Source organism: Zophobas morio, unplaced genomic scaffold (genome assembly GCF_036711695.1).
Source record: "Zophobas morio isolate AGI-343-1 ecotype UQ-CSIRO unplaced genomic scaffold, CSIRO_AGI_Zmor_V1 ptg000030l, whole genome shotgun sequence".
NCBI classification, from domain to species: domain Eukaryota; kingdom Metazoa; phylum Arthropoda; class Insecta; order Coleoptera; family Tenebrionidae; genus Zophobas; species Zophobas morio.
The window spans coordinates 11,054,475-11,070,851 of record NW_026972135.1 but is presented as its reverse complement, the minus strand read 5'-3'; the positions used below and the strand labels follow the sequence as shown (position 1 = coordinate 11,070,851).

Genomic DNA, 16,377 nt, shown 5'->3' with positions numbered 1-16,377 from the left:
TTTGATTTTCCCATTTCTTGACTTTGGAGGGTTTCGATATTCCTGTTCTTCAATTCTTTAATTTTTCGATTATTCATTTTTTAGTTTTTTTAAGGTTTCGATTTTTCGACTTCATTTTTTGGATTTTTCGATTGTTCAATTTATCGACTTTTTAGGTTCTCAGTTTTTGGATATTTCAGTTTTCGGATTTTTCAGGTTGTTAGATTCTCAGTTTGTCTTTCATTTTTCAGTTTTTCGATATCTCAGTTTTGGGATTTTTCAATATTTCGATTCTTGGACTTTTCGATTTTTGACTCTTGGATTTTTCGATGTGTCGATTATTTTATTTTTTCGATTTTTCAAATGTTTCAATTTCTTAATCTTTTGATTTTTCGACTTCCCGGTTTTAGATTTTCTGTTTTTCAATTGTCATTTTGTCAAATTTTCGACTTTTTAATTTTTCAAATTTGACTTTCATAGACTCTCAATTTTTCGATTTTTCAATTAAACGATGTTTTGATTTTCCCATTTCTTAACCTTCGAGTGTTTCGATTTTCCTGTTCTTCAAATCTTTAATTTTTTTATTTTTCAGATTTTTGATTTTTCAATTTTTCGATTTTTTAAGGTCTCTATCTTTCTACTTCACTTTTTTGATTTTTCGGTTTTTCAGCTTTTAGATATTTCAGTTTTAGGATTTTTCAATATTTCAATTCTTCGGCTCTTCTATTTTTGACTTCTGGATTTTTCGATGTGTCTACCTTTTTACTTTTTCGATTTTTCAATCTTTTGATATTTTAATTTTTCAATATTTCTTAATCTTTCGATTTTTCGACTTCCTCGTTTTAGATATTCTGTTTTTCAATTTTTCGATTTGTTAAATTTTCATTCCCGATTTATCAGTTTTTCAATTTCTTCTTTTGGCCTATTACGGTTTCTCAGTTTTTCTAGATTTTCAATTTTTCGTTTTTTGATTTTTCCGTTTTTCCAATTTTTCAACTTTTAACTTCTTGTTTGTCGATTTCTCTATTTTTCGATTTTTCGACTTCATCACTTTTCGATTTCTCGTTCTTTTGATCTTTCAATCTCTCAATTTTTCAATTTTTCAATTTTTGGATTTTTAAATTTTAGATTTTTCAATCTTTTGATATTTTAATTTTTCAATATTTTTTAATCTTTCGATTTTTCGACTTCCTGATGTTCTGTTTTTTAATTTTTCGATTTGATAATTTTTCATTCCCGATTTATCGAGATTTGATTCGATAAATCGATTCATCAGTTTTTCAATTTTTTATTTTGGCCTATTTCGGTTTCTCACTTTTTCCAGTTTTCCATTTTTTCGTTTTTTGATTTTTCCGCTTTTCCAATTTTTCAACTTTTAACTTTTTGTTTATCGATTTCTCTATTTTTCGATTTTTCGACTTCATCACTTTTCGATTTCTCGTTCTTTTGATCTTTCAGTCTCTCAATTTTTCAATTCTTCGAATTTTTAAGTTTTTTGATTTCTCGATTTATCGAGATTTGGATTTTTCGATATTTTGATTGTCAATTTCTCAATTTATAAATTATTCAATTTTTAACTTTTCGATTTTTCGATTTTGGCCTATTTCGGTTTCTCAATTGTTCGACTTTTCGACTCCACGATTTCTTGATCTTTTGATTTTTCGATTTTTCGATTTTCCAGTTTTTCGATTTTTCAGTTGTCCGATTTTTTAAATTTGGGAGTTTCGATTTTTCGTTATTCGGTTTTTAAATTTTAGATTTTTGAATCTTACATTTTTTTAGATTTTCTGATGTTTCATTTTTCGATTTTCAGTTCTTCGGTATTTCGATTTTTCAATGTTTAAGTTTTACGATTTTTTAAGGTTTCGATTTTTCGATTATTTTAATTTTTCATTTTTTTTTCTCACTGTTAATATCATACAGTGTATCGAAAACAACCACAAAAATTGTCACTAAAAACATTTAAAAATTCATACAAAATAGAACAGTGTTTCCAAAATATTTTCCAGAAAAAAATCCATTGGGTTATTACGATTTTAACAATATTCTTAGTTTAAGACGTTTTGCTAGTATAAAACACAAATAAAGAATTAGTTAATTATTAGTTAAACAAAATATCTAAAATCATCTAAATATGTACCAAAAATATTCACTTAGTAGTCGACATTGGCCTTATAATTATACTTAACTGAACTAATAATAAAATTACTTACTTACATTAATTACGCCACACACTATTAAGAATTTCAATCAACAAAGAATTTACACGATGTTAAATTATGTTATTTCAAGTCATTAATTAAATCAAAATTCATTCCCCGGTTACCACGTGGACCGAAACACCCACATCACACACAAACAACAACAAAAAACAATATTCAATACAATTTAAACCACTATAAGCTGGTCTCGGAAACGCTGTGCTCTAGAACGGCACCGACAAGAATTAATGTTCGAATTCAAGCCGCAAAAATATTAAACCAACAATTGAATAATTAGACCTATTACACTTGTATATCGCGTCCACTTGGATATTAATTTGACTGATGGACATTTCAAGTTCTTTTTTCTCAAAATGGTTCAACGTTTAAGATTAATTTAAACGTCATAAATGAACTATTAACAATCTCGAGTGAGAAGCTATGAAGTAACAATTTACCAAGTATTTAGTTTTGCAATTCTTGATTTATTCAATAAAATAAACTGACTGACTCCTTCATTTGTTTGAGTCGCCCTGTATAAGCAAATCTGAAAAATATGAATGCAGTGATAAATTACAAGTACAGACTGATCATATTTTGCACATCTTATTAGATAGGCAAAATTTTGAGATGACGTCATCAATTTTTTGGAGGGGATAAGCAAACCTATTTTGATTAAAAATTTATTATGTTTATCATAACTTTAAAACGTCTACAAGATTTCATTTCAATCGGTTTTGCAGATTCAAAATTAAATTGCAAAATGTTTTATAAATTGGATTTTTTTTCCAAAAATCTGGACGTTTCGGGTAAAAACTCAACACGGAATCATAAACTACATTTAAAGGACTATGTTATTTTATACAATCTGAAACCCTAGGTACAATTTTCAAGTGACTATATTCGTAATATAAATACAAAATTTGACATCAATCGGCTCAGTACTTTCGGAGATTATCTGTCTGATAAAAATCCGGACGGCAGACAGACACACGGAAACGGGAGTCCTATTTCTTCGTACTTTAGGGGTCATGAAAGGTCGAGAAAACGTAAAAGTAGACAAAAAAAGAGCACAAAGATTGGTAACAAAAAATCCAACAATGAATAAAAAAAAATGTTGAATAAAAATGTTTACAGTAGATTATTTCTGCTTTATTAAAAAAACTTACTCTATTATATATAATAAATACCATGAAACTGAGTCAATAAAATTTATTTCTGTTATACATTCAGATCTGCTGTCCACTGTATCCATAAATTAAATTATTAAACTAAATAATTGTCTTCATAACAATCCCTCAGATCTAAAATCCTATCAAAACACTCCCTAAACTGGTCATTTTCCACCCCCTCACTCACAAACTGATGAAACCTCTTATACTTAATCTTTTCCAAATCCTTTACCAACACATCAAACATATTTCCCACAAACTTCCCACTGTGCAGGCCTGCCAACACATTCACACTATCCACTGCACTATTTTCGCCCCCTAAATCTACGTCGCCAGTTTTGCCAACCCTACCATCAAAAAACCTAGGAAATGGAGTCCTCACTGGCATTTGTTCCTTACTAACCGTCACTTCACTCCTCGATCCATAACTTGTACAAACCAGAAAATAACTCAACATTTCTTTCAAAGTGTCACAGCGATACGCAGGCATGTCCCTCTGTTTAGTTTCGACGTGGGGAGGCCGCTTTAGTCTACTCTCGGGGATTCCTCGCAGTGCTACCAACTGTAAACTGTCATCAGAGCTGATTTCACAATTAGGAGTGACACTCTGACATAAAGGACCGTCCCAGTTGTCTAAACAATCAATAAAATCCTCGCCTTTTTTTAACGGAAACGGTAAACGAACACTGGTAGCTACGGCTTTTCTGCCATTTGGGGACATGTCAGTACACAAGTCAATCAAAGAGTGTCTCGAATTTTTCAAGCGGTAGTTTAGAGTGACGGTGTCTAAGGTAGCGGCTAAAATAGCACTAGAGTGGTAAGGTAGATCAGGTTTAAACGACAACAAGTCAAAACGGCGACTTTTTGTTGAAAGAGGGGTAAAAAGCGAACTGTGTTCATTTAAACCATCAACACACAACGCTAAAGACAGAAGGTTAAGCGGGTTTTTTGATGACAAGTCTACATTCACCGGGAAACTAAAAACTGACTTTGTGTCATACTCATCTCTGATATACTCTAAACAGGAAGTGGACAGCCCGGAAAAACCATCCATCGCGTCTAACAGAACGTGAAACCCTTGAAAATTGTTACATTCTTCAATGTAGTTGCGTATTTTGTCAACAAAATCCTCGCTAAACTGGTCTTTCTTCCACAGATTTGTCCCTAAAGGAAAAATATCAAAAGGTGTGTGTTCATCCGAGTGTTGGTAGTCTTTAACCACATTTACGCTTCTGGGGTGGAACCGCGTATATAAAAAGTCCGACCATACGTGAGCGTCGTTGTCCAAATCATAAATTTTCTTAGTTTGGAGCCCCTGGTCAAGATCTTTCTGGAAGTCAATTTTCTCCTGCTTTTGTTCGGCTACTATTTCAAAAGGGGAAGTGTCTGTGTCTTCCTGAGCTGCCTCATACAATTCTCCATCCTCTGGCAACGCTTTAAGACTACCTTTTAAATCAACTAGGAGCAGGCGAGGTGTGAAAGTGACGTCTCCTTTTAAAGTAAGGCCTTCTCGGTATAAAATGTCGTGGTTGATTTCCGAGGGGTTGTCGGGGTCGTACTGGAAACTAGACTCTTGGATGTTCCACCAATGCGTGCCGATAAAGTTGGAGTAGTGGCCGAATTGTAAAGTCAGGATTTCGTTCGAAGACATGGTACATAACCTCAAAGTTGGGTTGGTGCGGCTGTAAAAGAAACAAATTGTAAATAGTTTTGATGTTATAGAGAAAATGCCCACTTACGTTTCGTTTTGTTCTTATTAATTAAATTATTGGAACAATTTACACGGACATGAGATTCAAAAACTCACATGAAAAGTCAAAACATAACCCCAATGTTGGTGCTTTGCACTATGATTTTTTTTATAGAAATAATAATAGGGACGGCATTTTATTTTGAAATTATTAGCTATATTACGTATATCTGATGTATAAAAAAATCGTACGACTTTCTATAGCGAAGGAAACTTTTGTTCACTTTTGTTCTTCTGGAAGTGTATGTGTCACCGCCACCGGTAATCAAAAACACAGTTTATAGCGTATCGACTCCAAATTTTAAAGCCTGATAAGTGTTTGGCGAGGTAAAAATTTCAGCTGACTAATGATTATTTTTTAATGCAGAATGATTCATCAATTGCGACCGATTATTATAGTTGTGTTTATGCAACCCAAAATACATTGTCGCAGGACATCCCGAATTTTTTTTGCATAATTTCATAGTTATTTGAAAAGTGTCAAATGTGTCAAATTAAACTTACAAAAAATTAATTAAATACGTAAAAACAATAGCGAAATAACAAAACTAATGCAGTAAATGCCCAATTAATTTTAGATAATAGTAATAATAATAAATTAAGACCCACCACTGACCCGGAAATGACCGGCATTCAGGCAAGACTTCTATCATTACGGGTACTAAGACCAAGTAATGATATGCATTGATTAGATTAACAGAACAACTTTCGAGATTCTAGAATTACAGCATACAAATTAGTCTGCTATTATTCTCTAATCTCACCCCATCCCCAAAAGTCCAGCGTAACTACCGACCATTTATCCGCGCATCACATGAAAAGTGACCTACACTACTCTGACCTACTGGTGCTAATCTAATCTGACTGACATGATCAGACTGTTCAAGAAACTTACGAACAATATGACATGTTCCTAACAAAACAGCTTTTTGAATTTTGACAATTATTGAATCATTCAAATGCAAAGACTTTAAATTCTCAACTAAGCTATTTGGAACTACACCTACATTAGAGATAACTAGGGGTAGAATTGAAATTTTTTTAAGATTTAACATGGATTTCATTTCTATCGATAATTGTAGATATTTTGAAATCTTGGTGTCGTATGTTTGAATAATGTTGTTTGTGTTAGGAATAGCAATGTCAATGAGAATGGCTTCGTTCGTGTGTTTTTTGATAAGTATGATGTCTGGTCTGTTAGCTGTAATGTTTAAGTCTGTAAGTATTGTGCGATCCCAGTATAATTTGTATTTGTTATTTTCAAGGAATGGAGACGGAATGTAAGTGTAATAGGGTGTCGTATCTTCGATTAAGTTCATAAGTGTTGCTAATTCTTTGTGAATGATTTTGGTTGCGTTAATTTATTATTAAGACCCACCACTGACCCGGAAATGACCGGCATTCAGGCAAGACTTCTATCATTACGGGTACTAAGACCAAGTAATGATATGAATTGATTAGATTATTAATTAATTATTAATATTATTATTAATATTATTATTATTATTATTATTAGATAGGGATCTCATAAACTCTTGCATTTACGAATCATCATAAAAATAGTCTTTCGGGGTCATGTCATTTTACTTATCTCATTTCCGACAAAAAAAGTAGACTCAGGAAGTCTCTAGAATTCTGTAAACTGAAAACAGTGGCGAAAACCGCGTTTTGAAACTTTCAAACTTAAAACCGTGATGAAAAATTTCACCAAACGGAAGTACCTAATTGTGACAGATATGTCAATCGTGGTATGCGATAAATTAAACAGTTCATCAATCTTGACAGCTGAGAACAGGAAATTATAGAAAACATCATGATACCAATTTGAGGTAAAAATCCAGGACTGCCAACAGACTCAGTCATTTCACGAGAGATCACGTTTCTCACCTTCAAATGTACAAATCTTCCTTTTGCCACAAAAAAATTGTTACATTTCTCATTCATGCATTCTTTAATGATGATGTAGAAGGGTTTTGCACAAACAGCTTGTGCGAAATCAGAGGTGCGTTTTGTAAAATTTCACCAATGTTAATGTTTTTTAAACAAATAAATAAATAAATAAATAAATAAATAAATAAATAAATAAATAAATAAATAAATAAATAAATAAATAAATAAATAAATAAATAAATAAACTGACGTGCTAAATCTTTACCTATCCAGCTGGAAACAATAAATTGATATAATTAAGCACCTACTATTCAAAATAAAATGTTCCTTGCTTAATTTCTGAACTTTTCTTGTAAAACTCCTAACAATTCCAATTCTTTCGTTCTTTTCGTCCTTTTCATCCCTTCTCGTCCTTTCTCGTCCTTTCGTCATTTTTCGTAGTTTATCGTCTTTTTCGTCCTTATCGTCCTTTTCGTCCTTCTTCGTCCTTTTCGTAATTTTTCGTCCTTTTCGTCCTTTTTCGTCCTTTTCGTCCTATTTAGTTCTTTTCGTCCTTTTTGGTCCTTTACGTCCTATTTAGTTCTTTTCGTTTTTTCGTCCTTTTCGTCCTTTTTCGTAATTTTTCGTCTTTTTTGTCCTTCTCGTCCTTTTTCGTACTTTTTGTCCTTTCTCGTCCTTTCCGTCCTTTCTGTCCTTTTTCATCCTATTCGTCCTTTTAGTCCTGTTCGTCCTTCTCGTCGTTTTCGTCCTCATCCTTTTTCGTCCTATTTAGTTCTTTTCGTTTTTTCGTCCTTTTCGTCTTTTTTCGTAATTTTTCGTCTTTTTCGTCCTTTCTCGTCCTTTTCGTCCTTTTCGTCGGTTTCGTCCTCATCCATTTTCTTGCTTTTCGTCCTTTCGTCATTTTTCGTCATTTATCGTCTTTTTCGTCCTTTTTTTGTCCTTTTCGTCCTTATCGTCCTTTTCGTAATTTTTCGTCTTTTTCGCCCTTATCGTCCTTTTCGTCCTCTTTCGTCCTTATTCGTCCTTTTCGTCCTATTAGTAATTTTCGTCCTTCTCGTCGTTTTCGTCCTCATCCTTTTTCGTCCATTAAATACTTTTCGCCTTTTCCTAATTTTTCGTCCCTTTCGTCCTGTCTAGTCCTTTTCGTCCTTTTCTTAATTTTTCGTCCTTTTCGTCATTTTTCGTAATTTGTTGTCTTTTTCGTCCTTTTGGTCTTTTTTTTGTCCTTTTCGACCTTACCGTCTTTATCGTCCTTATCGTCCTTTTCCTCCATATCGTCCTTTTCGTCCTTCTTCGTCCTGTTTCGTAATTTTTCGTCTCTTTCGTATTTTCCGTCTTTTTCGTCCTTTTTCGTAATTTTCGTGATTTTCGTCCTTATCGTCCTTTTCGTTCTTCTTCGTCCTTTTCGTCCTTATCGACCTTTACGTCCGGTTTTGTCCTTTTTGTAATTTTTCGTCCTTTTCGCTCTTTTTCGTCCTTTTCGTCCCATTTAGTTCTTTTCGTCCTTTTTCGTACTTTTCGTCCTTTTTGTCCTTTTTCGTTCTTTCCGTCCTTTTTTGTATTTTTCGTCCTTCTAGTAATTTTCGTCCTTTTCGTCCTGGTCGTCCTCGTCGTTTTCGTCCTCATCCTTTTTCGTTCTTTACGACCTTTTCGCTCTTTCGTTCTTTTTTGTCCTTTTCGTCCTTATTCGTCCTCTTTTGTCCTTTTCGTTCTTTTTCGTCCTTTTCGTAATTTTTCGTTCTTTTCGTCCTTCTCGTCCTTTTCGTCCTCTTTAGTCCTTTTTCGTCTTTTTCGTCCTTTTCGTCCTTGTCGTCCTTTTTCGTACTTTTCGTCCTGTTTGTTTTTTTTCGTCCTTTTCATCCTTTCAGTAATTTTCGTCCTTCTAGTCGTTTTCGTCCTCATCCTTTTTCGTCCTTTTCGCCCTTTCGTTCTTTTTTGTCCTTTTCGTCCTTTTCGCCTTTTCAATCAATCAATCAATACTTTATTGGTGTTAAAAACTTACAGTTTTACACAAGTCAAATAATAAATTAAACCAATAAACTATTAAAATTTCTACACCGAAGATAATCCTCAAAACTATAAAAACAATTCATAATAAGAAAAGTTTTGAGTTTTTTTTTCAAATATATTAATAGGCTTACTACGAAATTCTTCGGGTAACACATTAAAAAATTTCACGGCGAAGTATCTTGTGCCTGTTTGTAACCTCTTCAAACGTTTTGAATTTAGAACTAAATTTTCTTTGTTTCTGGTGTTGTACAAGCGAATGTCAGTGAACTTAGAATAATTACCAATATTGTCTTTGAGATGTAATAAACAATGTAGGATGAAAATTGAAGGCACAGTTAAAATTTTAAGTTCAACAAATGTAGATCTTTTTTGTCCTTTTCATCCTTTTTTGTCCTTTTCGTTCTTTTTCGTCCTTTCCGTTATTTTTCGTTCTTTTCGCCCTTTTCGTCCTCTTTCGTCCTTCTCGTCGTTTTCGTCCTTTTTCGTCCTTTTCGTCCTTCTCGTCTATTTTTGTACTTTTCGTCCTTTTCGTTCTGTTTCGTCCTTTTCGTAATTTTTCGCCTTTCCGTAATTTTTCGTCCACTTCGTCCTGTTTAGTTCTTTTCGTCCTTTTCCGTCCTTTTCTTAATTTTTGGTCCTGTTTCCTCCTTTTCGTAATTTTTCGTCCTTTTCGTCTTTATCGTTCTGTTCGTCCTTTTCCGTCCTTTTCGTCCTTATCGTCCTTTTCGTCCTTATCGTCTTTTTCGTCCTTTTCGTCCTTATCGTCCTTTTCGTCCTTCTTCGTCCTTTTCCTAACTTTTCGTCCTCTTTCGTCCTTCTCGTCGTTTTCGTCCTTTTTCGTCCTTTTCGTCCTATTCGTCTTATTTGTCGTTTTCGTCCTTTCCGCCTTTTCATCTTTTCGCCCTTTTTTCGTCCTCTTCGTCTCTTTTTGGCCCTTTTCGTCCTTTTCGTACTTTTCGTCATCTTCGTCATTTTTGTCGTTTTCGCCCTTTTTATCCTTTTTATCCTTTTGATCCATTTTATCTTTTTTATCCTTTTTATCCTTTTTATCCTTTTTTTCCAATTTTTATCTCTTTTACCTTCGTGCGCTTTGTTTTTGTTCATGTTTAATTAAATTACTGATATATTTGTTAAACCATGAGGGATAAGTTCCAAGAGAGGAAGACTTTCTGAGAACATATACAGGGTGGCCCAAAGAAAACGAAACAGACGGGACTACAGACGCCTACGGGCACTGTACTTGATTTTGTGAAAAATGCTCGAACAGGTCGATTTTTGATTCAAGATAAATCTTTCCTCTGCGTCAATTTTGAGATCATTTGGATTTCGAGACTTGAGAACTAATCCACCATTTTTTATTTGTTTGACTTTAAAAATACCTGGTTCATTATGTGGATTAATGTTGCAAATAATGTCTGATTTTGATTTACCTGTATTAGCGTAAAAAGAGGAATAGGCAGTATCATTTGTTTGATTAGAACCACTATCAAATTTTTGCATTAACAAAAACTGATTTTACTGTAAGCGAAAACCGCGTTCCGAAACTTCTATAAATAAATGCGTCATGAAAAACTTCACCAAACCTTAAAAAAAGTGTGAGAGAAGTGTTTATTTAACAACTTTCCCTATAAAGACCGTAGAAATGACTGAATCTGTTGTGAACGTTTCTTGCGTTTATGTTGGCATAACGGCAGTAATTGTGTGACAGTATAGCTCCTAGAGAACACATTATATTCTAAATAGTATTGTATGGTATTTCGGGGGGCTATATGTGACAGATATGAGAACCAGAAATTATACAAAACATCATGACACCAATTTCAATTCAAAATCCAGGATTGCCAACAGGCTCAGTCATTTCTGAGCTATTTTCATTACGAAACGTGATGTGGAATTTTTTTGAAACTGTTTTAAAATAATTGGAGCTAAAATATTATTCTTCTTCCGAAACTAAAATTTACATTACTTGCTTTGCTGGTACAGATTGTACATTGTACCATTTGATTGACCATTTCAAAACTTGGCTGATTTTTCAACAATTGTTTCACTACTGCTTTTAATACTGTGGTTCTTCATTTCAACCAGTTTTTGCATCATGTGCGCATGTGCAGTTAACAAATGACAGATAAGTCGACAGAGTTTTGGCGGTTGATTGTTGCATGTGCGGGTGTTCTGTGTCGGTGTACAGTTGATAAAATCATGTGAAAAGAACAATTGTCCTTGGCGGCTGTTCATTTCATTTGATCTCTAAAACTTGATACGTAGGTATGTAGAAAAATACTGTTTAATTATAAACCCATTACTAACAGGCAGTTTCTATTTGTTAATCATAATGGATGATTGCACAGCTTGAAGCACAGCCACCATGAACTTAACCTTGCTGCAGTCAATACTCATTGTTATTCTTTATTCAGTTATTTACAGTTAATATAAACAATTCCCTCGAAATCTTTAACAAAAAAAGTGTGGTTAATAAATTTGTAGCAATTTCTGTTTAGGGATTTTTGCACCACCCGTCGGTGGTGATCCTGCGAAACGACATTTGACAGTAATGCTGTTATAATTCAAGTTCAGTTTTAAATTAATCCTGAAAATAAGTTTTTTCTTTTGGTTTTTAACAAAGGGTTGAATAATTACAGTGTATAACACACCGTATAGGACATACTACGGGTAATTATGGTAAATGACGGTCATATTTATATTAGAACATATGCTTTTCGAAGTGATATAGCAACACTTTTTCTCATTCATGATCTTATTCTTTACAGATTTCCAAGTGCTCGGAAATGTTCTTCTGACTCATCTCTCTTCGTTTTTCCCTTGGTGGTAAGTCAATGTTTAGAAATTATGTATTATGGAATGCATTTATAGGTATAACATACGTGCTCTTAAAAGCACAAGTCAATTGAATTGCGTCATTGTTCAAAACTAATTTTTAACTGTTGTGGAAATCAGTGCAAGTAACAGTTTTTATATTCTTGTATTGTTTATTCAAAATTACAATTTCATTCTTATCCATTCTTATTTTAACCAACAATGGGCTAAATACCTTGCAAAATATACAAGTTCATTTCACTGGAGTATCCACGAGTAAAGTCGAATTTTCGTCTAATAAAAATGAATCAGAATTATTAGCTGATGTGGGTGATAGAGCGCAAGCATTATCTGAGTTCAAACGAACAGAATGTGGAGCAAATTCGCCACATTTCCTTTAATCAAAGAAGCTGACAATATTTTGGAGATCTAAACGAAAATGTTGTGCAGAAGGTTTTAAATCGTGTCTCCTAATTTAATTTGGATGTTAACAATATTTACTAATACATTCGCAATCTCATTTAAAAATTGATTTTTGAAATCTATTCTAGCTCTTATTTCAGAACATAATGTAACATAAAAATTTAGGCAATTAATTTTTATCACATGGAGCTGCGTTTTTCTACTTGTCGAAAATAAGTTGGATTACGCGGATTCATATTTTCGATTGACATTGTATCGAATACTTCACTTTTCATATAAAATTTACTGATCATTTTGAAGTACATTGTAATGGTTGGTAATATGGTATGAATTCTAGGTTTTTCGCTTTGAAATTCTAAATTTATTTTAGCAATTATATTTAAAATATGTTGCAGAAATTAAATACAACTTATTTTGCATATTACTTGGCGATTAAAAACCTGACGAGCGCCATAAACATTTTCAAGAAATGATTTGCTCTGAAAATATAATACGAGAGCATTCCATTCCTGTATAAATTCTGTTTACTACAGCGTTTAATGACAGCCATCTTGTTTGAGAAAGTCTTAGTAGTTTATGGGCTTCAGCATTTACAAATTCTTGAAACTCCTTCAACTGGTGTTGCCTTTTTGAACTATGCGAAAAATAATCATAAATCTCTCTGGCCATATTTTCTACTCTAAATTATTATAAAGAATAACTTACCGGATTTTGAACCGGACAAGAATCCAATTTGCGTTTGATTGGCGTTGACTCAATTAACGTAGTTTAAAAAAATAAATAAAGTAAAAATAAAATCTTTTAATGTAACATATTTATTTATAATTTCGTCTTAAAAGTCTGGTCTTCTACTCAATTCATTTCCTAAGCATTTTTCTATTGACATTAGTGCGAGTCCAGATAAACGTTCTTAAATCAGTTTTGATAAGTTTTAGACAGGAAAAATTTCTTTCGAATTCTTTATTAATAATATTTAAACTACGTTGTATATCACTATTTTGGAATTGATCATCATGGTATATATTTGATAATTCATTTAATAAACCATCTTTTGAAAAATTTTTGGATATGTTTCTATTCAATTTGGATTTTTTGGGGATCTATAATATTTTCATCTTTAGCCTCCTAATTAAAATTTGGTTTTATTTTACGACTGCGTAAAGGTAAATGATTTTTTAACACTACTTGACTGTCCAAGTAAAAAGCTGCAGAATTTTCTGCAGCCGTCTTTAACACTAATAAAAACTCACTATCTGATATCCGTTGAACTAAATTATTCTTGATATCCTGTAAGAGTCTCAAACATTCTAAAATATTTAAATTTGGTTTTTGTAATAATTTACTAACATGCATTTTTATGTTGTGCCAAATTTCTGTCAATCATTGAAATAGTTTTTCGGGCTCTGCAGTGACACGAGATTTTATATCTTTATTGTCTTCTTAAACTTAAACGGTTTGATAGCATCAATCCGGCTTGACCAACGTGTTTCTGATAAAGATTTTAAAGTTAAATTTGAAACATTTTATTAATTAATGTTCCAAGATCGCACAACGACGCGAATTATAGTAATAGATGTTAATTCGCCTGTTGAAGTAGAAGTGTCCATAGCATCTGCAACACTCTTTCTAAAAATTTGTGCTGCATAGCGAACTTTCATTTTTTCAAAGTTACCAGGATTGATGTGGTTGTTAGTAATTTTTAATAAGCTGCGAGATAGTTGACTACTTTCATCAATATGGTAAACTTAGTAGCGTTCCATGATGCTGCTGCTCCATTTACAATAATATCCCTTTTCAGTAAAGAATTGCGGGTGGATTTTATTAAGTAGGGAACATTATACATGGTATATAATTTTCTGTTGTCGAAGTTAAAATATGATTGTGAGGTTTTTGTCCTATTAAAAACTGTCTGCCTTCGTATAGTTTTATTTTTTGTAGAGCTTCAGAGTGGGAAAGAATTTGTTTTGCAATTAAAAGATATTTTATTGTTCCCAAATGACTTAAATGAATCAAAGCCTCCTCAGTAGAAGTGTTTACGGCGTCAATACCTTCACACGTGCTGTTCCTCATTTCAGATACATTTTTTGCTTGCGTAGGATTTTTAAATGTTTATAATTTTTCTATTAAAAGCGGCCATCTCCGTCTCTAGTTCTTCCAGTTGAATTTTTTTTTCTGTAAGTTGGACGTCCACTTTTTGCAATTGCAATTTTTGCTTGGCCAGCTCATTATAAGTTTTTGAATCGCCTACGTCAGTTGACATAATCTAAAAAAGCAAACAAAGTAAAAATAAAATGCGTATAAATATACATACAACTTGGCCAGCATCTAAAAATTTCGTTCTTTTTGATGTAACTGGTAGTATAGGTACCGATTTCAAAGTACTGGGTTTGCCTCGTCGTTGAATTCATTTTCATTGTTATCTTCATCGTTATTCAAAGGACCGCCGCCTGTTTTTCCAAAAACTTCGGTTTTTGGCCACAGTTCTTCTGTTTTTTTTTTGTTGTACCATTTTTGAAGTGATACCACCGACCTTAGCGCCCCTGTTGGACATTGGGCATTAAATTCGTCTGTGATTTCTTGCCAACACAAGTTTTTCTTTATTTGTTACGGCATCCGTCTTTTTATTTTCTAAAACTTGACGTCGATCAATTAAAAATAAAAGCGCCACGTGATATTTTATTCGATAACTCGGGAATAGTTGGGTCGATTTGGATGGATCTAAACAGGTCGCAAGTTGTTCATTTTTTCAACAGACGAACCCGTATCGCATTCGGTTGTCTGAATTCCGAAACGCTGCATTTACGGCGGAACCGATGTTCAAGAGAGTCATAGTTACTCCCGCCGTTTATCCGTACTTGTTTAAATTCATTCGTGTTGCCAATCAGAGCAAGGACTGACTTTACAACGGTGTGTACAATATGTCTCATCAATTTAGTTAATTTTCCTGTGTTCCAAGGCTTTCAAAACAAATGTGTCCAAGTTTGATGTACCATTGACCTCTTCTTCGTCAAATTCGGTTACCTCGTTTTCCATTTTCGCTGTTTCAGTCAGTCTTCATAACGCAGCAGGTTTCGGAGATTTTACAATCCCCTTTTTTAACTTAACTCGTTCGTTTTGTTGTTGATTTTTTTTCTCTCTATATTTCTAATCTGAAATCCGTGATACCTGCTTTAAAGGGTTATTTTAGATAAATAGCTTTCAAAGTTCGAGTTGATGGAAGGAAAGGAAAATAATTTTGATCTGACCATCTACGAGCATGAGGTGTTCAGTTACGATTTTAATGTTGACAGAATTTAACCTGTTTTCAAGTTAGTACGTGTTTTTACTTTTTCTTTTCTATTTTATAACAAAGATTTTAATTTTGACAGTTTTGAAACTGTATTTCTAGAATAATATGTACATGCAATTTTTTGTTGGGGTTTAAATCTTTCCTTGAAAAATTTATTTTTCCTAAAGTTTCTTGCTTTCTTCTTTCAAAAACGCAAATTTGAGGAACATCCACAAGGTACCTAATAAAATAATCGTAATTTTCAAGATTAGCGAATTTTTAATAGCGAGATCATTGAAATTGGCAATATTCTCTGTACATTGAGTCCTATTTTTCAGTACCCTTCTGTCACTTGAGAAACACTTTGAATTATAATCAGTGTTTAAAATCTTTTGTAATTTTTAAAAGGGACGAAAGGGTTAAAGCAATCACAGTGCTCCACACACAGCAACTACCCGGTCGAAATAATAACAAAATGGCCAATAAGTTAAAAATGTATTCAATTTAATATTTTGTTCATATGATAGCGATACCTTCATTGTTACTAAGTAGTAACTTCAAATCAGATATTCTTGTTTTTGAATACCGTTTTTACGTCAGTTACAAATAAACGGAATACAACTGGTCCGAAATGAGATCCTTGTGGCACACCCGATAATAGATTTATTTGAGTGTGATTTCGTACCACGTAATTTAGCAAATTGTTCAGGATTACTTAATTTTTGTTTTTCTGTGATTGCTGTGGGTATTTTGTAGATATTGCGTTTTTCCTATCACATTTTGAAATAGCCGAATAATAATGTTCATGTGTTGAAAAATGGTACTGCGGTCCCATAATTTTGGGGAAATTGTACAATTTTTAAAATGTCT

General features: G+C 33.0%; 1 protein-coding gene and 1 long non-coding RNA gene across 5 annotated transcripts in view; one reads left to right on the top strand and one right to left on the bottom strand.

Annotated features, from left to right (window-relative positions):
* Positions 1-3,378: 3,378 nt before the first annotated feature.
* Positions 3,379-5,439, bottom strand: LOC135138393 (protein misato-like). 2 transcript variants are annotated; one of them, XM_064068362.1, is made up of 2 exons: positions 5,092-5,439; positions 3,379-5,034 (listed from the first exon to the last, which is right to left on the bottom strand). In XM_064068362.1, the coding sequence occupies exon 2, from the start codon at positions 5,001-5,003 to the stop codon at positions 3,447-3,449; it is 1,557 nt and encodes a 518-aa protein (XP_063924432.1). In that variant the 5' UTR covers positions 5,004-5,034; positions 5,092-5,439; the 3' UTR covers positions 3,379-3,446. The 2 variants fall into 2 exon arrangements, with proteins under 2 accessions (XP_063924432.1, XP_063924433.1); XM_064068363.1 differs by having other exon boundaries at positions 5,160-5,439.
* Positions 5,440-11,137: 5,698 nt separating this feature from the next.
* Positions 11,138-16,377, top strand: part of LOC135137932 (uncharacterized) — a 138,240-nt gene continuing 133,000 nt past the window's right edge. For all 3 annotated transcript variants that reach the window (XR_010281959.1, XR_010281961.1, XR_010281960.1), the window contains exons 1-2: positions 11,138-11,267; positions 11,771-11,828. This is a non-coding gene — a long non-coding RNA (uncharacterized LOC135137932). The remainder of the gene's footprint in view (positions 11,268-11,770; positions 11,829-16,377) is intronic.

What these genes read in the sequence shown, in the direction of transcription:
- LOC135138393 (XM_064068362.1), bottom strand. Translation starts at nt 5,003, where the DNA reads ATGTCTTCGAACGAAATCCTGACTTTACAATTCGGCCACTACTCCAAC.